The 24,296-nt window shown below is 38.0% G+C and overlaps 5 protein-coding genes across 7 annotated transcripts; 3 read left to right on the top strand and 2 right to left on the bottom strand.

Moving 5' to 3' along the window:
- Positions 1-314: 314 nt before the first annotated feature.
- Positions 315-2,498, bottom strand: LOC125214050. 2 transcript variants are annotated; one of them, XM_048114908.1, is made up of 4 exons: positions 2,339-2,498; positions 1,854-1,957; positions 1,179-1,393; positions 315-771 (listed from the first exon to the last, which is right to left on the bottom strand). In XM_048114908.1, exons 2-4 carry the CDS (start codon positions 1,941-1,943, stop codon positions 498-500), a joined length of 579 nt encoding a protein of 192 aa, XP_047970865.1. In that variant the 5' UTR covers positions 1,944-1,957; positions 2,339-2,498; the 3' UTR covers positions 315-497. The 2 variants fall into 2 exon arrangements, with proteins under 2 accessions (XP_047970865.1, XP_047970866.1); XM_048114909.1 differs by lacking the exon at positions 2,339-2,498 and adding an exon at positions 2,250-2,274.
- Positions 2,499-5,275: 2,777 nt separating this feature from the next.
- On the top strand, positions 5,276-7,153 carry LOC125214321 (glucan endo-1,3-beta-glucosidase 6-like). Its single transcript, XM_048115299.1, has 3 exons — positions 5,276-5,407; positions 5,537-5,894; positions 5,979-7,153. The coding sequence occupies exons 2-3, from the start codon at positions 5,542-5,544 to the stop codon at positions 7,075-7,077; spliced, it is 1,452 nt and encodes a 483-aa protein (XP_047971256.1). The 5' UTR covers positions 5,276-5,407; positions 5,537-5,541; the 3' UTR covers positions 7,078-7,153.
- Positions 7,047-10,449, bottom strand: LOC125214322 (endonuclease V). Of its 2 annotated transcripts, XM_048115301.1 has the most exons (10): positions 10,324-10,449; positions 9,945-10,239; positions 9,757-9,819; positions 9,508-9,547; positions 9,042-9,106; positions 8,683-8,799; positions 8,073-8,087; positions 7,959-7,986; positions 7,454-7,635; positions 7,047-7,180 (listed from the first exon to the last, which is right to left on the bottom strand). In XM_048115301.1, the coding sequence occupies exons 1-8, from the start codon at positions 10,389-10,391 to the stop codon at positions 7,981-7,983; spliced, it is 669 nt and encodes a 222-aa protein (XP_047971258.1). In that variant the 5' UTR covers positions 10,392-10,449; the 3' UTR covers positions 7,047-7,180; positions 7,454-7,635; positions 7,959-7,980. The 2 variants fall into 2 exon arrangements, with proteins under 2 accessions (XP_047971258.1, XP_047971257.1); XM_048115300.1 differs by having other exon boundaries at positions 7,959-8,087.
- Positions 10,450-11,380: 931 nt separating this feature from the next.
- Positions 11,381-14,673, top strand: LOC125209572 (ABC transporter I family member 6, chloroplastic). The gene is made up of 6 exons (XM_048109168.1): positions 11,381-11,699; positions 11,884-11,934; positions 12,818-13,039; positions 13,375-13,497; positions 13,954-14,130; positions 14,236-14,673. The coding sequence occupies exons 1-6, from the start codon at positions 11,469-11,471 to the stop codon at positions 14,314-14,316; spliced, it is 885 nt and encodes a 294-aa protein (XP_047965125.1). The 5' UTR covers positions 11,381-11,468; the 3' UTR covers positions 14,317-14,673.
- A 200-nt stretch (positions 14,674-14,873) lies between these two features.
- Positions 14,874-23,878, top strand: LOC125215275 (DDB1- and CUL4-associated factor homolog 1-like). Its single transcript, XM_048116647.1, has 14 exons — positions 14,874-15,325; positions 16,588-16,669; positions 16,913-17,026; positions 17,279-17,457; positions 17,549-18,392; positions 18,477-18,574; positions 18,697-19,120; positions 19,293-19,886; positions 19,963-20,142; positions 20,248-20,781; positions 20,904-21,014; positions 21,470-21,588; positions 21,671-23,246; positions 23,381-23,878. Exons 1-14 carry the CDS (start codon positions 15,129-15,131, stop codon positions 23,876-23,878), a joined length of 5,550 nt encoding a protein of 1,849 aa, XP_047972604.1. The 5' UTR covers positions 14,874-15,128.
- Positions 23,879-24,296: the final 418 nt, after the last annotated feature.

The following is a 24,296-nucleotide window of genomic DNA, read 5'->3' as shown; positions in this document are numbered from 1 at the left end:
TTGAGCTGATGTGTGACTGGCTAATTAGCTACCATAATCGCAATCACAAATTCATCAAAAATCACAATTAAATAATAATATTGGTGAATGCCGTGGAATTCGATTACACCTCAAGACTAAAGAGGCATCAAAAACAAAGACAAAAACTGAATTTTACCCCTAGATATGTACATCTCGAAAGACAAAAACTGACTACTATTCAGCTTATAATAATAGAGAAGCAAAACGACAAGAAAAAATAATAAAAGCACGAAAGACAAAAACTGACTACTATTCAGCTTATAAAGATTGAGAAGCAAAATGACAACAAAAAATAATAAATTCACAAATTACCATTTAATAATAGCTTTTAAATGAGGGTAACGTGAACCAACGGAGTGAATACTTACATAGCAGAGAGAGTTTTTGTATATATCCATTAGCAAGAAAATAAAAGGAAAGGACAATAGTGAGGTAAGTAGAATAAACTAAGGTTTGAGGTTATGAATTGCTAGCTTTCAAGCACTGCCCTTGATTGGCTCAGCTTCATAATCCCCTGCAGCCTTGCCATCTGATTCATCAAAGTAATCAGCACGAGCGTTGTCTACCAACATCAATGCGACCAACCAGAAGAGGCACGCGTCGAGGGATAGAAAAGCTCCTCCACCGAGAAGTCCAGTCTTGGCCGTAGGGCACGAGGTTTCCAAATTGTGATGAACATTGTTAGTGTGGTGAAGGTGCTCTGTGATTGTAGGCCACAACAACATCACCACAGCTAATGCAGCCGTCGACCTTCAACAATAATAACAAACAAAAACTAGATATCAGCAGCGCAAAAGGTTTGGGGTTATTTCTTTATCATAAATTTACAGGACTTTCTAGTTGTAATTACATCAAGACATAGCTTTCATTAAAGTTAGATTTTGGTGAATAAAATTGAAGCAATGTAAAATTATTTCGATTGGATAATAAACTGTTCGTTGGTTGAGAGAATACGCTGTGCTATCAAATAACATCATCAACAAACTAGGAGTGAACTTGGATTACTATGTGATAATGACTGACCGAGCAGTACAACTAGAAGAGGCCAAAAAAAATTTGAAGAAAAAGAACAAAATAGAGGTTAGAAAGGGCTATGAGCACAAAACAAAAGCAATGCAGCCGGCATGTGTGTAAAAAGCATAGGAGTATATACTTACAGTGCCACACCGAAGAAGACAAGGAAGCCTGTGTTTTGGAATAATGCCTCCTTAGGAACATGCTTCCCTTTGTAGGGGTAAAAAAGAGAATACCAGCCAGCAACCACGCAGATAACAAGGAATGCAAAGGATGAATATCCCAACGCCACAGATGGATCGGACGGGTATTTGCAGATGACAACACCCTTCCCTGTTATCGGGGTTCCAGAGGGAGGCTGCAGATTTAAAGCAAATCAGATAAGACACAGTCAAAAGGTTGTAATACCAAGTCAGTAGTATATAGTTAATGTAGTATTGATACCAGCATGTTTTACTTAGTCCTCTTGTGTTTCTTTTCCCTTTTTTCTGGATATAATTCTCATTGAAAGCTCAGAATATTCATTCATCTCAACAGATAGGAAAAATTTGTCTCAACATAATCTTGAGTTAATACATTGTTAATATCAGTTTCTAATATTGTATCAATGCGGAGGAGTTTAACAATTCATCATTGAAGCAAAAAACATCAATTCACTACACTTTTCAATATTTACATCTCAAGATCCCAATAAATCATTCAAGACTAATAATCTGATTATCAGAAACACCATGTGAATTTAAATCAGCCAAAATCAGTACAACATTTTTCTATTCCATTAGATTGTTAAAGAAATCATCAAATTGAAAGAAAGTTACCTTTTTGTTTTCAGCAACAACCCCAAGAATGAAGGAGAGCACCCCAAGGAATGCTACTATAAGAGCCATTTGCTTCATCGTTACCGCCATTGCTTTCAGCTTGCCTGTAACATTTTACAAAACAAAAGTTGAAAGGCGTAATCATGAAATTGAATAAGAATCAATGCCTAATGATTTGGGGAAAAATACAATATTAGTAATGAAAACCCTAATTCACTCAAAAATGGAAAGGGGAAACAAAAAAGATATCGAGATCCTCTCTGTTTTCCAATTCAGACAGTTAATCGAAAGCAATTCAACAAACTTTTCACGCGAAAGGCGACAAGCGAAGGGATAACGATATAAAGATGAATTATCGGATCAAAAGTTGCAATTTTGGCGGAATCAACCCCACACCTTTGGTATAAAGATTAAAGATGCCCAGAGACGAATCAAAAGCGAGCAACAAAATCGATTGGATAATGAATCATCAAAGTGTTGTATACCTGGAAAAAGAGGGACAGATCTCTTTTTCTCTCTCTCCCTCTAAATTTCAACGCTGTTGTTGGTGAAGTGTAGTGAGCGATGAAGAGAAGACTTTAAAGGGGAAAAATGGATAGAATTTTACGATTCTCAATTGAGAATCTGAATTGAATCCAAACCGGCAGGGATTCCGTGAGCTCACTACCACGAGAATATCGTGGATCCACCTAGTATTATTTATTTATTTATTTGTATATATTATTATTATTGACATAGACATGAGATTGGTAGAATAAAATATGATGAATTGATTGGGATCATTAAAGATTGGCGGAGTATATAAAATTTAACAAATCTTCAAATATTTATATCGATATTCAGCACTTATTTTGATATGATTGATGAATATTGGTTGAATAGAGTATGATGAATCGATTGGGATACATTGAAGGTTTGTATCAAAAATAAACCAAAATAGTATACACAAATTTTGTTTTGTTTGTTTTGTCTTTATCAAAATTAGTTTCTTTTTAATTTTATGAAAATCTTTTTTTATAATTTTTATCTTTATCTCTCCTAATTTACCATTTTTTATTACAATTATGTCATCCCCAAATAAAACAATTTTTATTGGTCGAATGAAGTCATTTTCTATAATCATGTGAAAATATAAATTTGACAACAAATATAACTAATATTAAGTCAGACTAGTCAGTTCATTAAAATTAGTTTTATTTTCATAGTGATTCATCAATCAAAATTATTCTCTCCTTATTTCTGATAAACTTTATTTTTTATTAATAATACTCCAATTATTGTCTTTATCTCTTTCATTTTTATCAATTTTATAGCATTAAATTTTTTGTTATCCATTAACAAGTACTTTGTTGACGTAGATAGGGAGTAGTAATAATTTAATTTTACGAGTACATTTTTTCAAGTTTTGTATGGATGGAAAATCCGGAAGGATAAATAAATATGGGTTTCGGCCCATTTATAAGTGTAGGAGTTCAGAATCTTGATGAGGCCCAATTATATTCTCTATTGCTTCCTAAGTCCGCGAATAGGAGTCCCGTTTTGCCATTTTAGTCCGTTCGCGAATAGGAGTCTCAATTCACTTTTACCATAAATGATAATAGGATTCTCACCTTCCACTAACTCATTCCACACACATTTCATTTAAAACTAATATATACAAGTGGGACTTATATTCCACTAACTTTTTTCCACCCACTTTTCTGAACATTTTTTAAAACTCGTGCTACCAAGGAATGAGACTCGTAATAGTGGACGGAGGGAGTATAAATTAAATTAGATACTATAACAATTCTTTGTATCCTTTATAAATAATTTGAATTCCGAAATTCTATATTGGACGTGGAAAGCCTAAAGAAAGATAAAATACTCCGTAGAAATTACCAGCGGTTGGTTTAATTATAGCTTGATTACCCTATGATGACTTACACATGAAAGGCTAAATTACTAATAAAAACTACTACCAAATATAAATAAAATTTATTAATTAATTTAACCACATTTAATTTGTTTAGTGATTGTCATTTTGCGGGACAGGCCCGGACCAATACATAAGTAGTAAGGAGTTACTTCTTTTGTGCTACTCAACGTTTTATTTAGCCGAGGAATGATACGTTACGTACCTACGTGAGCTTTTTATGTGAGCATCATTTTCGTTTGATGTATGTTTAGCATTATTCGTTTCGATTATATATTTAGTTTAATTTTAATATATTAAAAAAATGTTATTGAAACTTTTAATTTCACAAAATTCATAAAATATAAGTCTCGATTTGCTTGTTTTCTCAATAATTTCAAATAAACCAATAAAATAATAAATCGATTTTTGATTTTTATAAATTTTAAAAATTTTAATAATATTTTTTAATGTATTAGAATCAAACTAAATATATAAATTTAAACAAACAATGCTAAACGTGCATCAAACAAGAGTGATGATCACATAAAGAGCTCACAAAAGATATGCAACATATCATTCCTCTTATTTACCTATACATATATTAAAAACTTCTATTTTGTATTTAGACTTCTATTTTGTATTTAGACTTCTATTTTTTATTTATTCTATTAGTCATGAATTTTGAATTTTGATTGGGGGCTTGGGAAGTTAGAGAAACTATTTAGTCATAATTGGGTATACTCCCTCCATCCTTTAAACATTTGTCATTTAGGATCTTAGAAAAAGACTAATTCTATTTACGGATATTTTTTTATGTCTAATAAGATAAGTCCCATTATTTATTAACAATTACTTCAATCACTTTTTCTGCCTCTCTTTCTTATTTTACCTAAAATCCATATCATTTTAAATATTGCCTATTTTTTTAAAGACAACTAAAGCACTCCCTCCGTCCCAGAAGATGACTTACTTTCCTTTTTAATTTGTCCCGACCAAGATGACACATTACTAAAAATAGAAACACATTTTATCTCTACTTTATTTTCTCTCTTTCTCTTATTTTACTCTCTCCACTTACACATAAAATAAAATTGCATAAAATTCCATGTCGATCAAAGAAATGTCATCTTCCTTGAAACGGATGAATTACTATATTTTATTTAACGAATAAAGTATGCAATAGTGTCAAGCTAGAGCCTAGAAGTAAAAAGATAAAATTGTCTTAGAAAAAAAACCGGAAAAAGTTGCTCTTTTGCTGAGAACAAGTAAAGAAGTTAGTTTGATTCCTTTCTTGAACTTCCCACCGCCCTACCTTAACTAGAGCCCAGTCTATACTAACATCAACAATTATAGAGAGAGAGAGAGACAGAGTCTGTGTTGTGTGTCTGAGAGGACCCTGTGCGTGTGTGTGCCTGCCCCCCACACGTTATAAAGTAAGCATCTTCTACATATATCTGATTAAATAAGTCAGTTTGGACAACGACAGAGAATAACTATTTCAAACATTTGTTCTCACCTCTGTGCCCCTCCACTTAAATATTTATAAAGTAATAATTAATGTGATAATGTCATTAGCTCAATAATATCAATCTGATTAGAACTGAGAAAGTTTCTACCTGGCCTCAAATTAGCTGGCTTTCTGCATCTTCAGAATCAGGTATAGCACCCTTCCTCAAATCCACCAGTTTTCTTCTTTTCCTCTTCTTTTCCCACTTTCACAGCTGAAATAAAAAAGATCCCTTTTTTCCAGTACACGAAATCAAACCAATCTTGACACCCTTTTCAGAAATCATGGGGAGGAAGAATCATGAGTTTGCAGGCGCAGGTGTTACCTTGTTACTGGTGTTGTTGATGTCGATGGTGAATAGCGGAGATAGCATCGGTGCAAACTGGGGAACTCAGGCAAGCCACCCTCTGCCGCCTGCAACGGTGGTGAAGCTGCTCAAGGACAACGGGATTCAAAAGGTGAAGCTTTTCGATGCCGAGGCTAACGTCCTCTTCGCCTTTCGAGGATCCGGGATCGAGGTCATGGTCGGAATCCCCAACGACATGTTGGCAACTCTTTCCACCAGTGTCGATGCTGCTGAGAGATGGGTCGAGAAGAATGTTTCTGCACACATCTCCTCCAACAGTGTTCTAATCAAGTCATTCTCCTTTCCCTCTTTCGATCCCCATCTCTATGAAAAATGATAGTTCCATATTGAATTGGGTTTTGTGTTTCTTGCTAGGTATGTTGCAGTTGGAAATGAGCCTTTCCTCTCCACATACAACGGAACGTTCCTGAGCTCGACCTTGCCGGCGCTGCAGAACATTCAGGCGGCTCTGATCAAGGCCGGCCTCGGAGGCCGGGTGAAGGTCACCGTCCCACTCAACGCAGACGTGTACGAGTCCTCGACGCAGCAGCCGTCGACGGGAGACTTCCGGGCGAACATCAAGGATGTGATGGTGCAGATCGTGGATTTCTTGAGCCGGAATGAAGCTCCGTTCACTGTCAACATCTACCCTTTCATAAGCCTCTACAACGACCCCCACTTCCCGGTGGACTACGCCTTCTTCGACGGGTACTCGAGCCCCATCGAGGACAATGGCAAGACCTACACCAATGTGTTTGACGCCAACTACGACACCCTTGTCTGGGCGCTGCAGAAGAACGGATACGGGAACATGACGATCATCGTTGGGGAAATTGGATGGCCGACTGACGGGGATAGGAACGCCAACATCGGATATGCACAGAGGTTCAACCAAGGTGTGATGGGGCATTTGGGGAAGGGCACTCCCATGAGACCGGGCCCAGTGGATGCCTACTTGTTCAGCCTCGTCGACGAGGACGCCAAGAGCATCCAGCCTGGGAACTTCGAACGCCACTGGGGAGTGTTCAACTTCGACGGGACGGTCAAGTACAACCTCAGCCTTGGGTCGGGCAACCGTGGTCTAGTCAAAGCCAGCAATATCAAGTACTTCCCCGAGCGTTGGTGTGTCCTTTCCCCCACTGCCAGCCTCGACGACCCCCAGCTCGTGCCGAGTGTCGAATACGCGTGCTCACATGCTGACTGCACCAGCCTAGGGTTCGGAAGCTCTTGCGCGGATCTGGATGCACGGGGGAATGTGTCATATGCATTCAACAGTTACTACCAGACAAGCGACCAGCTGGAGACTGCTTGCAAGTTCCCTAACCTCTCTGTGATCACAACAACGGATCCGTCGCGGGGCACGTGTCGGTTCAAGCGTATGTTCCAAGAGCCTGGTAAGGGAAATGGTGGCTTCTTGTTAGAGCCGGTTGGCGTCCTGCTTCAGATGCTTGTATTCATGCTGGCCTTTTTGTGAGGGCATGAGCTATCAATCATACTGTTGTTTCATTCTTTTTTGCCATATACAGATGTGACTCTCAGTATTTTTGTTCTCTTCCGCCACATCTTCGCTTCCATTCCTAGAATAAGATGAGAAATCAAGTACTATAACTATCAGATTGTAGCAAATATCCAATTATTTAGTCAAAAACCAATAGAAACTAGGTCTGTTAAAAAGATCAATAACGGAGCAAATTTTATTTACCAAAGAATCAAGTATTTTTCATTACTGGTATTTTGTTGCACTGCTTTCTACATAAATAGATGCGGACTTTATATCACTGTGTTTCGAGCAACAGTTAAAGGGACTAGTTGATGCAGAAACTAGTAGGCAATCTTGATTATGAATGTACCATTAAGCCAATTTTTGTGTTGAGATCTTCGAAGTTTGAAACATTGAAACGCAAGGGTATAGTTCTGCGGAAATGATTTACAACAGCATCTGCTTTAGATGATGTGCTGCCCAAAGCAGTTCAGTTCATGCGCGCTAGCTTAAACCATGCTTGCGGAGGCAATCTCTTGATCTAATGTCAGCCTGAAAACCATATGGTGCGCTGAATCAATTTGAGCACATTAACCACGAGGGGTGCAAAAGGAAAGGAAAGTGACAAGTGAAAACAACAACAAAAATCTACCAGCGAGTAAATGAGAACACAGCCATTCATCAGTAGATTTTGTAGAGGTCAATAGCAATAGTTTCATGATAAATTTACTGAGTCTGAGGCAGTTATGAACAAAAGATTTTTGGAACGAAGAAATCAATTTTTTTTTTAAAGAAGACATCAAATATTAACTTGAACCCCTAGAAACCATTCATCTGATATTTACTTATGTCATTTTACACAACCATATCATTACCTGTCTTATGGGCTCTGGGATTCTATACCTACAAGATAACTTCACAATCTCAATGGCACTGGCAAGAGATATACGATGACCAACTGAAATGAATATGGGTTTGAGGGATCCTACAGTCGATCGCAATGCCTGCAAGAAGATTACAGCATGTTCAGAACTGAAACTTACAACTATACATCACCACTATATATAATCAATGCTTAGATTATGGATTGGGGAACTTAAACGGAGGTGAGGGAGAATAGTTTAGAAACAGTATGGAAAAGCAAATGTTTAATACTTAAAGTTTTAGCGAAGCAACGGTAGTGCATGCAAATTGCAGACAGGACAGAGGATTGTTATGTGTGCTTATTTAAGAAATCAATCTGATGGAAACCCACATTCTTTAGAGCTTTTTGGAACAGAAGGAGCTTTTGAAAAATGAATCACATTCTGCAGGTTTTATTACTCCAGCATCTAAGGATGGGATGTCAATTATTTACAAACAACTGAGAAAGAGTGGATGGTTCACACTCAACTTTTAGTAAAAAATACATTGACTAAGACAGGGGGGAGGTGAATCTGAGAGGTAAACTTATTTGATCAGTAAGATAACCCACAACTACACACATCATCAGCAAATAACTAGAATAGAGTGATTATTTAACATTAATAGGAGTATTATAGAAAGGTTAAACTGATTGATATAATTATTTTCAACATAATTAACCTAAGGGTTACTTACCGCTCCTAAAGTGGACCCTGAATCGCCAATCAGTGTGAATACATCACTACATGAGTCCCCATTAGCTTCAAGCAGTTGTCTCACTCCATGTTGTGTCAGACCATCAACATGGTGTAACTGACAATTGTTATAGCAAACCTTCAGCGTATTAGATCAGTGACAGAGGCAATAATTTTCAAAACAGAAGCCCTACACAAAAAAGATAGGACAACATTCCAAAAAAATTCATAAATACTCCTCAACTCTGACATAGAAAGAAAACCAGAGCCACTACACAGATAAATGCAAGTATAGATAAAAAAACATATGTACTAGGCATACAACATTCTCCTGGTGACATCATAACTAAAAGGACTTACATTCTTTCCTATCCCAATCGTTGGAAGATCGGCCAAAACACCTAAATGACAAGCCAATCCAAAGCCTGCAAAATGCATGGTTCAGTAAAGAGCAGAGTAACGTAACTTAAATATTCTCATATAAAAGAGCTCCAAGCATTATTATCACCAGACTAGTTAATATGAGTCAAGTTATAACCAAATATTTAGAAAGGAGGAGATATAGAAGCCATGGCATTCCGATGTTGAAGAACTGCCATTCTCTTAACAATAAAGTCGCTTAGCAGCTAGTATAATCTAAAATTTAGAGGCTGACCAATTGAAACTATTAGAAATAAGGACAAATACATAAAGCAGATTATAATTCCGTAGACCTGACAAAAAAAGAATAGCTCCATCAAGCCATCAAGGCATATATATGTAGCAGATCATTCAGTCTCGAGAGATATCAATGGTTTCTTTTCAGAAGATTGCGAAGATGACTAACCTCGAGGATGAAGCAGCCCATTCCCATCAACCATCAGTACCTTGTCAAGATACAGAACCATCAGCTATAAGTAATGCAACCTAAAAATTCTGTTGAGGATCTTACCTACAATATAGTACTAGTATTACTTAAAACTACAATTATCACCTAATACTATTTGAACCTGCAAGTGAATTCACCCTATCATATGTACAGAATTCATAATTGCATGATTAGCATTATGATTGAAAATTCTTCTAAATCAGTCACCTGGGGATACAGTTGAGGTACGGTATTCTTCAATTTCTCTAGAAGTCCTAGGAGCACCGGAGCCTAAAAACCAAAAAAAAAAAGGAAAAAAACATGAGAAATAAACAGAACTTGCTTTCCTATTCTCTCAAAGATTTAATCACTGAAAGGCATAGATTAACACAATAAATAGGAATCATATACAAAACCTCTCTGAATGCCAGAAATCCGGGGACGTACGGAACGCGAAGCTCGACGGTGTTAGAAACTTCGTGCACTACTTCAAGGGTGGATGCGTCCAAAACGACGAGCGTGGCACAAGCAATTGATGGATCAGTTTTGGAGAAACTCAAGTCAGCCCCAGCAATATACTTGAGGAATTTTCCGCGATCGGAATCTCGATCATCTTGTGCGCCTTCATATATTTGACCTTTGCATATTGGAGGCAGTTTCCAGCTGAATGTGTCGTCCGTGATCAGCTGCTTCTTCAGCGACTCTTGAATCCTGAATTGATGGCAATAATTGGTTAAAAAATTGCGATAAGCAAGTGAGATTGGTGTGGAAAAGTGATGCAGTTTGTTTGATTACTCAATCCATTGGTTCAATAATTGGGGGGAATTTTGATTTTGTGAAGTTGAAGGCTGTTCAGTGGACATTGCCTTGAAATTGGGAGGGAAAATGTGTGAGGAAAGAGCTGAGCCAAAAATGTCGATATGAAATGTGCTGACTCTGTTAATCCCAAATCTTTTCAAGTATGCATATGCAAATAAGCTAATCAGTTTAATCAGGGTTGATTACAAAATAAATTTATAATTAAATTCAATTTAATTTTTGTTTAGTAAATACTCGATCATCTTATCATCTATATTTATGAATCTCTATCTATTTGATCCAAAATTTATGAATTGACTTGAAAGTAGATATATAAAGTTATAATCAAAAAATTTATTGTTCTAGTAAAGATTAGTCTGAATAGCTATAGTCCGCAACCATATAAAATCAAATAGAGAAAAACCTTTGTTTCATAAGATTGATCTGAAATATTAGTTGTTGTCACAAATCAAAGAAATTAGTTAGAAGACATTATGTTGTGCAAAACTAGAACTTGCAATGCTCGACTTTGTCACGCGTGAGAATTTTAAACCTTGCGTATCTGTGCAAGATTTGCAATGCAAATGTCCGATACGATCTAATACCCCACATATTAATGCACGTAAGGATCACACCAAGAGTTTGGATATCAACTAATGTAATGATGAACTGTGGCATATGTGTTGATGCAAGGAAACATCTCATTCTTTGATTATCTTATTCACAAAATACGAGAAAATAAATGTAAAGAAATGTAAAATTTCATTAATTCTCTATTGAATACTAGTACTAGAAAAACAAAAGAGGATATTTAAGAAAGTAAAACTCAAATTTATATTAAAATCTAATTAAAAACTGTATATGAGTCGAATTAAAAGATAAATAAATAAAAGCCATATATAAATTATATAATACTGCTAGTCGTCTGAATTTGGAAATTTTGTACCAATAAGTTGATAAATTTATAAATTACAATAGAAGTAATAAAATCGCTAAAACACTGAAGACGTCTCTAGATGACAGAGAGGCTATAAAGCCTAAAAAACGTGCAGGAAGCCAACAATAAACGGTTTCCTTCGCTGCGCTAAGAAATTCAATTGATATTTGGGAGTACGGAATTCCGAAACTCCATTGTAATCGGAATGGCGACGGCTTTCTTCACTCCCACCTTTAATTTCCGAAACTCCACCTCAATTCCTCAAAACCGCCGCCGCCGTTATATTGTGCGGTCCTCCCAGGCTTCCGTCGCCATCGAGGCCCCTTCATCCTCGACCACTGACCTATTGCTTCAAGTCAAAGACCTCTCCGCTGTCATCGCCGAGTCCAAGCAGCCTATCCTCAAAGGCGTTAATCTTACCGTCCGCCATGGAGAGGTGCATACCGATACTGAATTTGCTGATGCTTTTGTTAATTATACTCAAGTTTCAATCAATTGTTTTGGACCACGTCGTAGTTAGCTCATGTGTTTTCTGATTAATTGGAGATATATGCTTGCTGAAATAGTATTATTCTAAATCGTCTTTAATTCGGTTTCGAATTTGCTGCTGGATTTGAAAGGTTCATGCTGTGATGGGGAAGAACGGCTCAGGGAAAAGTACATTTGCAAAGGTCAGTTTTTGCATTCTAGTCAAGTTCTGATTTGTAGTTCTAGGGGCTGTTTTTTGGATTTTGGCTTTCCACCTGAAATTAGTGTTTTAAGTTGATTCAGTAATTCAATAAAACCAACTTCTTCAATTTAGGCTTACAAAAAAGCTTCACCCGATCCCAAATTCCCAATCAAGTTTGTCTTTGAACAAGATTCTATCATCAGAAAACCTGATTTGATAAGACATAGCTCCACTAGGATGGTTATGGTGCTACAGTTACATAGAGTAGTAATTAGTTTGTTGAAGTGTTAACTGTTTAAGTGCTTCTGAATTAATATGACATAGCTCCACTAGGATGGCTATGGATTAGGCTATGGTGCTACAATAACATAGTGTAATTAATTAGTTTGTTAAAGTGTTTACTTTGTATATTTGGAAACATGTTAAGCCAAGAGAAATACTAACTCATGTATTTTTACTAGCGCGAGGATGATTTTAAACAAAATAGCAACAAAGATAATACTCCCTCCGTCCCCTAAAAATAGATTCTTTCCTTTTTGGTCCGTACATAAATATAGAAACTTTCCTTTTCAAGAAATTTCCTTCTCTCTAACGAGGTAAAGAGTGACTTTTGGCACTTCATACTACACTTGCAACTTCTATTTTATTAGTTTTTACCAGTAGTTATCGTAAATGAGGGAAGCAAGTTATGCAGCTTTTTAGGTCAATTTTGATCACCTTGATTTTTCTATGTGCTACTGCTAGCTTATGATATACTAGTATTATATCTTCCAGTAGGTTTAATTGTTGTTTATGTCTCTGGAAGAACTACAAGCTATTAACTTCAATGGCCTTGGCTTACAAGTAGTGTCTTGAATTTGTTCATGATCGTTCAATTGTCTCAGGTCCTTGCTGGCCATCCAGATTATGAGGTTACAGGAGGAAGTGTAATGTACAAAGGGCTTGATCTGCTTGAGATGGAACCTGAGGAAAGGGCTACTGCTGGATTATTTATGAGCTTTCAATCACCAGTTGAAATTCCTGGTGTAAGCAATATTGACTTCTTAAATATGGCTTACAATGCTAGGAGGAGGAAACTTGGATTACCAGAGCTTGGTCCAATTGAGGTAGTTTTACTTTTAAGGATTTCTTTTTCCTTGCTCATTTATTCTACCTTATGGAGTATCTTGAAGGAAGATGGTTTTCGAGAAAACTGAATGATTTTGTGAATACTGATAGTAGATTGAAGAATATTGTTCAGCTCCACTAAGACTATCATAGGGTTTTGCAAATTTTGACCGAGGTTTCCATTGTACATATGAAGGTGGTATATGCTGGAGTGGTTGCATAAATTTCTCAGACTGCTTTTGTTCCCTCCTATTACTTGCTCTTCTTTCTTGGGGGTTTGGGATGTTCATCATATGTTCTTGTTTATAAATAATGGAAAATTTCATTCTTGCAGTTTTATGGCTACGTGGCACCTAAGCTTGAGCTCGTCAATATGAAGACAGACTTTTTAAACAGAAATGTGAATGAAGGATTCAGCGGTGGAGAAAAAAAGCGCAATGAGATTTTACAGCTTGCGGTATATGATCTGTATTTTGTTAGTTTTCAGTAATTTCTGAATGCACCATGATAATTTCATTTAGTTAATTTGGGAGTAATCTTATTTCTTGGTATGCATACACTTGCTTGTGGCTGACTGACTAGAAATCTTTTAAGCTGTAATCGATTCCTTGCAAAATTACTATTTGGATAAGCAGTTAGATCCCCTTCCTCTTTCTCTCCCTCCCCTAATATTCATACACTTTGCACAATTTTTCCTAGTGGAAGCAGCAATTTTTACAAACAGAGTAAAAGTAACTATGTTATTGATGGGTAAGCATGGTGAACTTGTAGACAACTGCTACTTCTTCTATTAGTTCTCAAAGATAGCATTGTTTCCTATGTCTTTGTTTGGTTACAGTGTAAAAATCTCAGCACTTTCTTTTATATCTTGAATGCTAATAAAGTGTACACTACAATTTTTTTGGCCTTTTAGGTCCTTGGTGCGGAATTTGCTATATTAGATGAAATTGATTCTGGCTTGGATGTGGATGCTCTTCAAGATGTGGCAAAAGCAGTTAATGGAATCCTTACCTCAAAGAACTCAGTTCTGATGATCACCCACTATTTACGTCTTCTAGAATTCATAAAGCCAACATACATCCACGTAATGGTAAGAAAGCCATGTTTGCAACCCCACCCGTGTGTGTGCGTGGAGCGTAGTTTTCTTTCAAGTTAGAATGTGTCCGTATCATGCTTTAATGTATAATGATTGCAGGAGAATGGCAAGATCGTGAAAACTGGGGATATCACCATAGCTGAAGTTCTTGAAAAAGAAGGATACAAAGCAATTTCTTGAGCGTAATTGGAATGTACAACCAAGGTTCGTTCTGTTGAAGCCATGAAGATCTTGTATAGCTTTCAGAAGCTACTGTTTCTACAGGCTTATATCAACGGCTTAACCGCATCTTTCAGTTCTGCAGAACCTACTCTAAATCAGAAACATGTTAGATCTTTCTTTCCATGGATATGATACAAAAAGAGGCAGGCTAGTTTATTCAAAAATAAAAGCTGAGTGTAGCCAGTATAGCTCCACTTTTGCTGCTTGCTACAATTTTGTTTTGTATTTGTAATTTTTGTAATTTTTTCATTTCATGATGCTGGATAATAAGTTTTCAATTGAAAAATATGATGCAAGAGGTTTGCTGTATTCATACTTCATAATCTTCAATGGGATGGAAATTATTTACAATTTCAAATAAATATTTATGTAGTAAATCTATTCTCGATTTGAAGCGCAAATAACTACTGCAACTTTGCAATATATTTATGTGAAAAATAATAGTACTAGTAAAACAAAATTATAGTGCTTTCATTACAGCAATGAATTTTTATTTCACAACCGCCACCCGCAAAATAAAAAATAAAAAAAATAAACGAAACCCTTAAAATGCAGTAGTAGTGTAGTACCCTGCGCATTAATGAATGTACTTTGACAGGCCTCTGGGCCTGCTTCCATTTCCCCCTCACGACATAGTATAAATACGCACTAAAACACACAGCACACACGCATTGTTGGTGTTGGAATTGAAAATTTTGATTTCATAGAATTTCGTGTGATTGAAGCCGCCAATCGCGCTACTGTTGTTTCATTGGGAGCCAATTATTGCAATGGAGGCGCCTACGGAAGCTGAGCCACAAGCTCAGCCGGAGGCGGAGGGGGTTGAGGAGCGGCAGGAGGAGGATGAGAGCGACCTTTTGATTGCCAAGGCACAGTCTTTGATGGATAAGATCATTGCGCGCCGTGAGAATTCCAACCCCGACTTGCTCCATGCCCTCGCCACCATTCTGGAGACTCAGGAATCCAGGTTGCTTTTTCTTACGATCAGTGTGCTGGAATATTTTTTTTTTCTATCTCTACTCAGTTAACTGGAGTATTTGATTTTGATATATTGATTTTCGGTAATGGATGCTGTGTTCGTGTTAATTGTATTAATTGGGGCGGTTTTCTTTCGTTTCATCACGCGCTGCTAGCATCTTATGCTGTTGGTGGTAGAAATAAAGTAATTAGGATGTGAATTGTATTGGTTTCAGGAGGAAGGTTATTGTTTTGAATTTTACCGAAAAACACTGAGTTGGAAGCTAAGAAGAATTATGAGAGTAGTACTAAGTAATTAGTGTTTGCCTTTTTTTTTTCCTTTTCTGGGGGTAGAGGCTGTTGTGTTATGTATTGTAATGGTAGAGTAGACTATCTTGTAGGACTTTAATAGTGGTCAAAAGTAGTTTGTTCAAGAAGTTGAGATATTAAGTTCCTCTATACATCCACGTTCGACCTAAGATGTGATTTTAATTCTGTAAAAGTTGACTGCAAACTGGAATTGTAGAATTATAACACCAAAATTACAATTCTTTCAAGATTATTACCAATTAAGTTTGATCCTCTTTGATGTTCATGTGTCTATTGTAGAGACACATTTCTAGGTTACTACGAAAGAACGTAAAAATATTGTGTTATTGTACTAACTACTGCCTTCAATCCTAAAAAGAATAGAATAATATCAAAATGAGTGAAACTCGAACTGCTTGATTGCCAAAATTTCATCCTGTGGGCCATAATGTGACTGTAGTAATCTCTACTGTACTTTTGGGCCTAAGATGCTGGGTTAAGTATACCTAGTCAGGATGAATGCTATGTATGGAGTCACGTATCATCAAGAATTTGTTCCCATTTCCTTGAGTTAGAGAAAGTAGACTACTCACCGGAAAGTTCGGCACTACATTTGTTTTTCAATATGATATCATAATATCCACAATGTCCTTGATTCTTGTTAATACTTTTTCAAAGTGGTAGCAGAGTTGTATAATTACCTATATGTATATATAGGGTATTTATGTCATTGTTAGTTTATTTTTAGGTCATTTTAACAAAGGATGACCTAAAATGATCTAAAAGTGACATCAAACCCAAATTTTATAAAATGACCTAAAACTGATTAATAATAACCTTCCGTGTTTTTGGTTAATTATTGACCATTAGATCACCTAATCCTAGGGTCAAGTTTGGGTTGCATTTCTAGATTTAGATGCATTCTTGTTTGGGGAACTGACAAGTTTAATTTTGGATGTGTAGCTACATGGAAGGCGCAGATCAATCTTCAACAAGTAATGGCAGGTCTTCTCATAATATTGGGCGACTTGGAAATCTTATTCGGGTATTTGACTATTCATCATTGTCTTATGCTTTTTGTTTTGGCAACCTTTTATGCTAGCTTGTGTCTCAGTCTAATACATAGAACAAGAAGGAATATGGCCTAAGGAGTAGTTCAAGGCTTACCCACCTCTCTGTAGCATGTGACTTAGTTGTTTGGAATATGCATCTGTGTGGCTGAATGCCATGCAAGTTATCCCTTTTAACTAGTTTTGAGATGTTGCTTAATATATCTTACTTTCTACAGGAGAACGATGAATTTTTTGAGTTGATAACTTCCGAATTTCTGGCTGAAGGAAGAGGTTTACCGTTACAGGCAGCTACTACAAGGCTTCTTTACAGTTGTTCACTAACTTGGATGGTATGATAGTAGTTATTGATTCATGATAAACTAAACATCTTGATCTATTTCTAACAAATCTTGTGTGCTACAGAGAGATTACTTTTTCTCCCTATCAGTTTTGTTAATGTTCTTGATGGACTATAGAGGGATTACTTTCTTTTGGTCATAAACTTGTGTACTGTTCTTAATGGGCTGTTAAGGGATTACTTTCTTCTATTCATGATCATAAACATTGTTTCATGGTCTTGATGTAAGTAGCCTTGAATGCAGTATCCACATGTATTTGAAGATAACGTCCTAGCTAACTTAAGAGGGTGGGTGATGGAGGAGATTCCTCGCTCATCTGGTGATGACCGTCAGGGGAAGCATGACACGGGGAAAAGAAATTCGTCAGATTTTGAAATGTTACAAACATACTCTACTGCTCTTCTTGCTGTATGCTTGCCCTGGTTGGTTCTGAATCTGCCTATTTTCCCAATATCTTTTGTGGTGTCTGTCTCTCTTTCTCCTTGTAACTTTTTTCCTTCATTGGCATTTCAGTTTTGGTGCACTTGTGGAAGATGTCTTAACATCTGGGATATCAGCTAAGCTAATGCGATATTTACGAGTTCGAGTTTTAGGTGATACAAGCACAAATCAGAAAGATGGCAACATATCAGCAGGCAACAAAAGTGCACCAACCATCACCTTCCCTAAAATGAAAGAGGAAGGTAGGAGTAGGTTGCGGCTAGCGACAGAGGCTTCTCACTTGGATGCAGACACTTCAAGAATGCATAGTGATAAGGATCATGATCGAGATGCTTCTCTATTGGATGAATGTGGGATTGATGAGTCGTCCCCTGATAGTATGGTTCTTGAGGTTGATGGTTATGAACCAGAAACAGACGGCGAAGAAAAATGCAATATTAGAGATTTTCGCGAGTCAAAAACAAAACTTTGTGGAAGATCTCATAGGGAAGAAGATGTTGAAGAAAATATGAGAGATGACTCTTCCAGACGAAAAACCAATCATGGAATTTCCAGAACACGAGGAAAGGTTAGGTCAAGCGAAGGAGTATCTGAGACTGAGCAAGCTATGATCTCCCCAACTTCTGGCAGTAGGTCAGGGCAGGCACGGAGTGGAGCTAGAAGTCAGGATCTAAGAAGATTTTCAGACTCTAAAAAGAGTCTAGGAAGAAATTATGTTGATACTTTTATCCCTCAGAGAGACGACAATGATGATTGCTTCCAGAACTGCAAAGTTGGAAACAAAGACATTACCGATTTGGTTAAAAAAGCTGTAAGAGCCGCTGAAGCTGAAGCAAGAGCAGCCAATGCTCCTGCTGAAGCCATACAGGCTGCTGGTGATGATGCTGCTGAAGTGGTTAAAACTGCTGCTTTGGAGGTGAGCGTACTATTTTCTTACTCTTTCTTTCTGAATGCATATATGCATGAACTATTCACACACATCTGTTTACTATCGAACCAGGAGTATAAGAAGACAAGTGATGAAGAGGCTGCTGTGCTTGCTGCTTCTAGAGCTGCCTCTACTGTCATAGATGCTGGTAATGCAGTTCCTGCTCTGAGGTGGGTAGTATGTTTCACAGAATGGCTTGGTATTGATCAAATAACTCAATAAGTGGCATATGTTTTGTGACCTCGCTTACTCACTGCATTTTGATTTTTACTCGACCTTTTGTCCCTTGTAGAAATTCAAGCAATGGTGATAGTGATTCAGGGGATTCAAAGGCTACAGATGCAGATTTGAGTGAAAATATTTCTGAAGTCTCAATACCAGACAACCACTCTCTTGCGAAGCTAAGGGAAAAGTTCTGTATCCAGTGCCTTGTAGTGCTGGGAGAGTATGTTGAAGTTCTTGGACCTATGCTCCATGAGAAGGGGGTTGATGTCTCTCTTGCATTAATTCAGCGAAGTCTGAAGCACAAAGAGGCATCAACTGGTATGCGTCTTTTGCCCGATATTTTGAAATTGATTTGTGCCTTGGCTGCTCATCGTAAGTTTGCTGCGTTATTCGTGGATCGTGGTGGCATGCAAAGACTGCTTGCTGTTCCTAGAATTGCACTGACATATCTTGGCCTGTCATCCTGCTTATTGACAATAGGTTCAACCCAGGTAATTTGTGGCGTCTTCTTCGGTTTGTTAGTTGCTTATAATATATCTGCAGTTTGACATGACATTGTAGGTCTATGTATGCTCTCTTATGTTCAATGCACATAAACTAGAATTTGGTTGTTATTAGAGTTGTTTGAGATGGCACCTTTCACTAACAAGATATCTTTGGCAGGGGATAATGGAGCGTGTTTGTGCCCTACCTTCAGATGTAATCAGTCAGATTGTTGAATTGGCTCTACAACTTATTGAGTGTTCACAAGATCATCAAGCCCGAAAGAATGCAGCATCGTTTTTAGCTGCCACTTTTGTCTTCAGAGCCATCATTGATGCATTTGATTCACATGATGGTTTGCAGAGACTAATGTCTCTTTTGCGTGATGCTGCCTCAGTAAGATCCGGGGTGTCTACTGGGCAAGCAAGTAACTCAGGATCTCTTCAAAATGATCGGTCCACTGCAGATGTACTGACCTCTTCAGAGAAAAACATAGCTTCTCTGATCTGTATAACACTGCGCCAATATTTCAGAGCACATTTCCTTTTGCTTGTGGATTCGGTAAGACCTATGAAAAATATTCGAAGTGCGCCTAGAAACATTTCTAGAGCAGCAAACAAGCCACTGGACATAAGCAATGAGGCAATGGATGCTGTTTTCCGGCAAATACAGAAGGATCGGAAGCTGGGCCCTGCGCTTGCAAAGGCACGTTGGCCTGTAGTTGACAAATTTTTGCTATCAAATGGTCATACCATTATGTTGGAGTTATGTCAGGTTTGGTTTAGAATTATTTGACTTCCTCTGCATTATGATCCTAGTTCTCTTTATTAAATCACATGTTTGCTTGTAGGCCCCACCAGTAGAGCGCTATTTGCGTGAGTTGCTTCAGTATGCCCTTGGTGTGCTGCAGATTGTAACTTTGGTACCTTATAGCCGCAAGCCTATTCTAAATGCCACTTTAAGCAATGACCGAGTGGGTATAGCTGTCATCTTGGATGCTGCAAATGGCGCTGGCTATGTTGAACCCGAGGTAAAATTTGCACCCAAAGCTGTGTGCTTTTTATTTTGGCTTTTTGGGTGATTCTTTGTCTATTTACAGCTAATTAATTTAAACATCATTTTTTAAAAATCTCAGATTGTTGAACCAGCATTGAACCTTTTGATCAATCTCGTTTGCCCCCCACCATCGATCAGCAACAAACCAAGCTCTAACATGCAAGGCCAACAAGCTTATTCTAGCCAAACTGGAAATGGTTCTGCTGTGGTGCCCAGTGAAAAAAATGCTGAAAGGAACATTATGGAACGAGCAGTCAATGTTCCTGTTCAAAATGAACTAAGGGAACGAAATGGAGAACCTGCTTCTGTGGACAGAGGTGGCTCAGTAGCTCCATCACCTTCATCAGTGGCTTCTGGCCTAGTCGGAGATCGAAGGATATCGTTAGGTGCTGGAGCAGGTGGTGCTGGGCTAGCTGCACAACTGGAACAATGCTATAGGCAAGCCAGAGAAGCTGTTCGTGCAAACAACGGTATCAAGGTTCTTCTTCAGCTTCTCCAACCAAGGATGGTAACATCTCCTGCTGCTCTTGATTGTCTTCGTGCTCTAACATGCCGAGTTCTTCTTGGTTTGGCCAGAGATGACACAATTGCTCATATATTAACAAAGCTTCAGGTCTGCATTACTTGATTTTGATATATTGTTTGGCATAGACTCATAATCAATTAAATAAATTGCCATCTCAGTAATAGATGAAGTTTCACCAAAAGTTTGTTGTCATTTTGGTTTCTATTCAGATAGGAAAAAAACTTTCAGAGCTTATTCGGGATTCAGGGGGCCAATCTGCTGGAGGTGAGCAAAACAGGTGGCAGGCAGAGCTCGCTCAAGTGACATTTGAGCTTATTGGAGTAAGCACTAATTTGTTAACATAAATTTGAAATATGAGACAGGAGTGGTGGGTTGACTGGGTGTCCGTGCCATTGCTAATCACTGCAGTTTAGATACGCTTCTTATATATGCACCATTTCATTTATGGTCAGTGAAAATTTAGGCTAGCCAACACTGTTAAGACCTTAAGACTAGATTAGCTGAATCGGGGTAAAATGGCCATTGTTTAGTCTTTGGAAGTTTGCCCCTCCACAAGAATATTGCACACCCCATCTCAATGCCCCTGAGAATTAAGAGACATGCAACATGCTCTTGGCTTATTAATGATTGACTATACTAATACATCAAAAGTACAACTTTTTGAGGTCAAACTGTTCTCAGAAGTTGTTAGTGTATGCTGGCCTTTTTACTATTCAATATTAGCCACGACATGTACTTTATAATTTAAGTTGATGATATTGTCTTGTATTTGAAGGTTGTAACTAATTCTGGGCGTGCGAGTACTTTAGCGGCCAGTGATGCTGCTACACCAACCTTGAGGCGTATAGAAAGAGCTGCCATAGCTGCTGCTACTCCCATTTCTTATCATTCTAGGTATTCAAGGATTCTTGTCGTGGATTATAAATGCATATGATTTTCTTATGTCTGTTTTCATCACATGTCCTTTCAAATTCAGGGAACTTTTGTTGCTGATGCACGAACACCTTCAAGCATCTGGTTTAGCAGAAAGTGCAGCTACACTTCTTAAAGAGGCTAAGTTGACACCCTTGCCATCTTTAGCTGCTCCGTCATCTTTAGCACATCAAGCCACTGGACAGGAAGCTTCTGCAATACAAATTCAATGGCCATCAGCTCGTGCCGTTTGTGGATTCTTGTCAGATAAATCAAAAAATTCTCATCATCGGGAAGATTCCAGTTTCAGATCTGATTCAACTTATATGTCTTCAAAGAAGAAAAAATTTCAATCATCAGCTTCTCATAGTCGCTCAAAAGTTCCACCCAAAACAGAGGATAGTCCAGTAGTGTCAAGCAGCAAAATAAATTTCAATTTAGAACAAGCCTCTTTAGCTGCAGATGGTGTGGGGACTCCATTACTGTCTGTTCCAAAATTTGGTGGTGATGCAGATCCTCAGGTTAGAACCCCAATAGTGTTGCCAATGAAACGCAAATTGACAGACTTGAAAGAAAGTGTGTTGGGCTCATCGGCAAAACGACCTAACACTGGTGAACAATCACTTAGATCTCCTTGTTTCACCACACCTAATACTTCTCGAAGAGGTGGTTTGTATTCAGATGCAACTCTGTTCTGCACACCGATCTCTACTCCGAGGGAGTATCAAAGTAGGGATATTGATGAAAATCAGTTGACTGGTCTGGCTTCTTCCTCCCAATTGCTCAGTGATCCACAACCTTCTGGCTCTGAACGGCTTACCCTGGATTCTCTTGTTGTCCAGTACTTAAAGCACCAGCATCGTCAATGTTCTGCACCAATTACAACTTTACCTCCTCTTTCACTCTTGCAACCCCATGTTTGTCCAGAACCAAAAAGAAGTCTTGATGCTCCATCAAATATCACGTCCCGTCTTAGCAACCGGGAATTTAGAAGCAAGCATGGGGCACATCATGGACTTCGAAAGGATCGCCAGTTTGTTTATAGTAGATTCAGACCATGGAGAAGTTGTCGTGACGACACTAGTTCATTATTAACGTGCATTGCATTTCTAGGAGATTCTTCTCGGATTGCTGCTGGTGGGCATACTGGGGATCTGAAAGTGTTCGACTCTAACAGCAACATTGTATTGGACAGTTGTACAAGTCATCAGTCTCCTCTTACTCTTCTGCAGTCACACTTTTCTGGCGACAATCAGCTTATACTTTCTTCAAGTTCAATGGATGTTCGCCTATGGGATGCGTCTTTGGTATCTGCTGGTCCCAAGCACTCATTTGATGGAATCAAAGCTGCTAAATTTAGTAATTCAGGTGGAACGTTTGCAGCACTAAGATCAGATTCACCACGCCGTGAGATTCTTTTGTATGATATTCACACGTGTCAGTTAGACTTGACGTTGTCTGATACATCTACCAACGTTTCTGGTCGTGGGCATGCGTATTCTCTACCCCATTTTAGCCCATCTGACTCTATGTTGCTTTGGAATGGAGTTTTGTGGGATCGAAGGGTCTCGGGTCCAATTCATCGGTTTGATCTATTTACAGATTACGGTGGCGGTGGCTTTCATCCTGCTGGGAATGAGGTACGATAATAGTTCACATTGTTTACTGGAACTGGTTTATAAAATGATCTTATATATGCAAATGTATGATGTATTAGCATTTACTAGCGTTCTCTAATTAACTTTCTTGCTATTTCTTAAAATGTTTTTAACAGGTTATTATAAACTCTGAGGTTTGGGATCTTCGAAAGTTTAGGCTGCTTCGGAGCGTGCCATCGTTGGATCAAACAACGATTACATTTAACGCTAGTGGTGATGTCATCTACGGCATTCTAAGGAGAAATCTCGAGGATGTCACATCAGCTTTCAACACTCGCCGTGTGAAGCACCCTCTTTTCTCTGCTTTCCGCACCGTGGATGCCGTCAATTATTCGGATATTGCCACGATCCCCGTCGACCGCTGTGTGCTCGACTTTGCAACCGATCCAACCGATTCCTTTGTAGGTTTAATCACATTGGATGACCAGGACGAGATGTACTCCTCCGCAAGGGTGTGTGAGATCGGAAGGCGCAAGCCTACAGATGACGACTCCGATCCTGACGATGCAGAGAGTGATGAGGAGGACGAAGACGACGAGGTATTTTTTTGGAACAGGATGATAGTATCATCTCACAATAAGGGTGATTTAGTCATCACGTTTTATCTATTCTAATTTCGGATACTAAGATACCTCAGTTACTACACTCTCTTGAAGACTTGATTTTGGGGAACGTTTCAATTCAAACTAACAATACAGAGGGATTATAAAAATGGTTTCTGAACTATGGGTTTATCTCGTCCATAGTCTCTGGACTTTAAAAATAGCGCAATAATCCGTGAATTAAGGTTTATCTTGAAATTGGCACTTTTGCCTTTTTTATACGAAAATACCCTTTTGGGGGATTTTGAGGGTTTGGGCAATTTGATCTTTCTACACTTTTAACATTTTAAATCGATATTATTTCAGCTTAGGGAAGTGTTATATTGCTAACTCATAACTTAATTGCTAACTATAACTAAATAATATCCATTAGATATTCAAATTAAGAGCTTAGATCATTAATCCCCAAATGTCAATACGATCAACGACT

This window comes from Salvia hispanica, chromosome 3 (assembly GCF_023119035.1).
Source record: "Salvia hispanica cultivar TCC Black 2014 chromosome 3, UniMelb_Shisp_WGS_1.0, whole genome shotgun sequence".
In the NCBI taxonomy this organism is placed as follows: Eukaryota; Viridiplantae; Streptophyta; class Magnoliopsida; order Lamiales; family Lamiaceae; genus Salvia; species Salvia hispanica.
The sequence above is the reverse complement of the archived record's forward strand: the minus strand, read 5'-3'. Positions and strand labels throughout refer to the sequence as shown.

Excerpts from the sequence above, each read along its gene's own strand:
- LOC125214050 (XM_048114908.1), bottom strand. The coding sequence starts at position 1,943 with ATGGCGGTAACGATGAAGCAAATGGCTCTTATAGTAGCATTCCTTGGG. Across the intron at positions 1,394-1,853 it reads TTGTTGCTGAAAACAAAAAG|CCTCCCTCTGGAACCCCGAT; the intron begins GTAACTTTCTTT and ends TTAAATCTGCAG. Across the intron at positions 772-1,178 it reads GTCTTCTTCGGTGTGGCACT|GTCGACGGCTGCATTAGCTG; the intron begins GTAAGTATATAC and ends TTATTGTTGAAG.
- LOC125214321 (XM_048115299.1), top strand. The coding sequence starts at position 5,542 with ATGGGGAGGAAGAATCATGAGTTTGCAGGCGCAGGTGTTACCTTGTTA. Across the intron at positions 5,895-5,978 it reads TCCAACAGTGTTCTAATCAA|GTATGTTGCAGTTGGAAATG; the intron begins GTCATTCTCCTT and ends GTTTCTTGCTAG.
- LOC125214322 (XM_048115300.1), bottom strand. The coding sequence starts at position 10,391 with ATGTCCACTGAACAGCCTTCAACTTCACAAAATCAAAATTCCCCCCAA. Across the intron at positions 9,548-9,756 it reads TACCTCAACTGTATCCCCAG|GTACTGATGGTTGATGGGAA; the intron begins GTGACTGATTTA and ends TATCTTGACAAG. Across the intron at positions 7,636-7,958 it reads TCCCAGAGCCCATAAGACAG|GCTGACATTAGATCAAGAGA; the intron begins GTAATGATATGG and ends TATGGTTTTCAG.
- LOC125209572 (XM_048109168.1), top strand. The coding sequence starts at position 11,469 with ATGGCGACGGCTTTCTTCACTCCCACCTTTAATTTCCGAAACTCCACC. Across the intron at positions 11,700-11,883 it reads TTACCGTCCGCCATGGAGAG|GTTCATGCTGTGATGGGGAA; the intron begins GTGCATACCGAT and ends TGGATTTGAAAG. Across the intron at positions 11,935-12,817 it reads GGAAAAGTACATTTGCAAAG|GTCCTTGCTGGCCATCCAGA; the intron begins GTCAGTTTTTGC and ends CAATTGTCTCAG.
- LOC125215275 (XM_048116647.1), top strand. The coding sequence starts at position 15,129 with ATGGAGGCGCCTACGGAAGCTGAGCCACAAGCTCAGCCGGAGGCGGAG. Across the intron at positions 18,575-18,696 it reads AATGCAGTTCCTGCTCTGAG|AAATTCAAGCAATGGTGATA; the intron begins GTGGGTAGTATG and ends TGTCCCTTGTAG. Across the intron at positions 20,782-20,903 it reads ATATATTAACAAAGCTTCAG|ATAGGAAAAAAACTTTCAGA; the intron begins GTCTGCATTACT and ends GTTTCTATTCAG.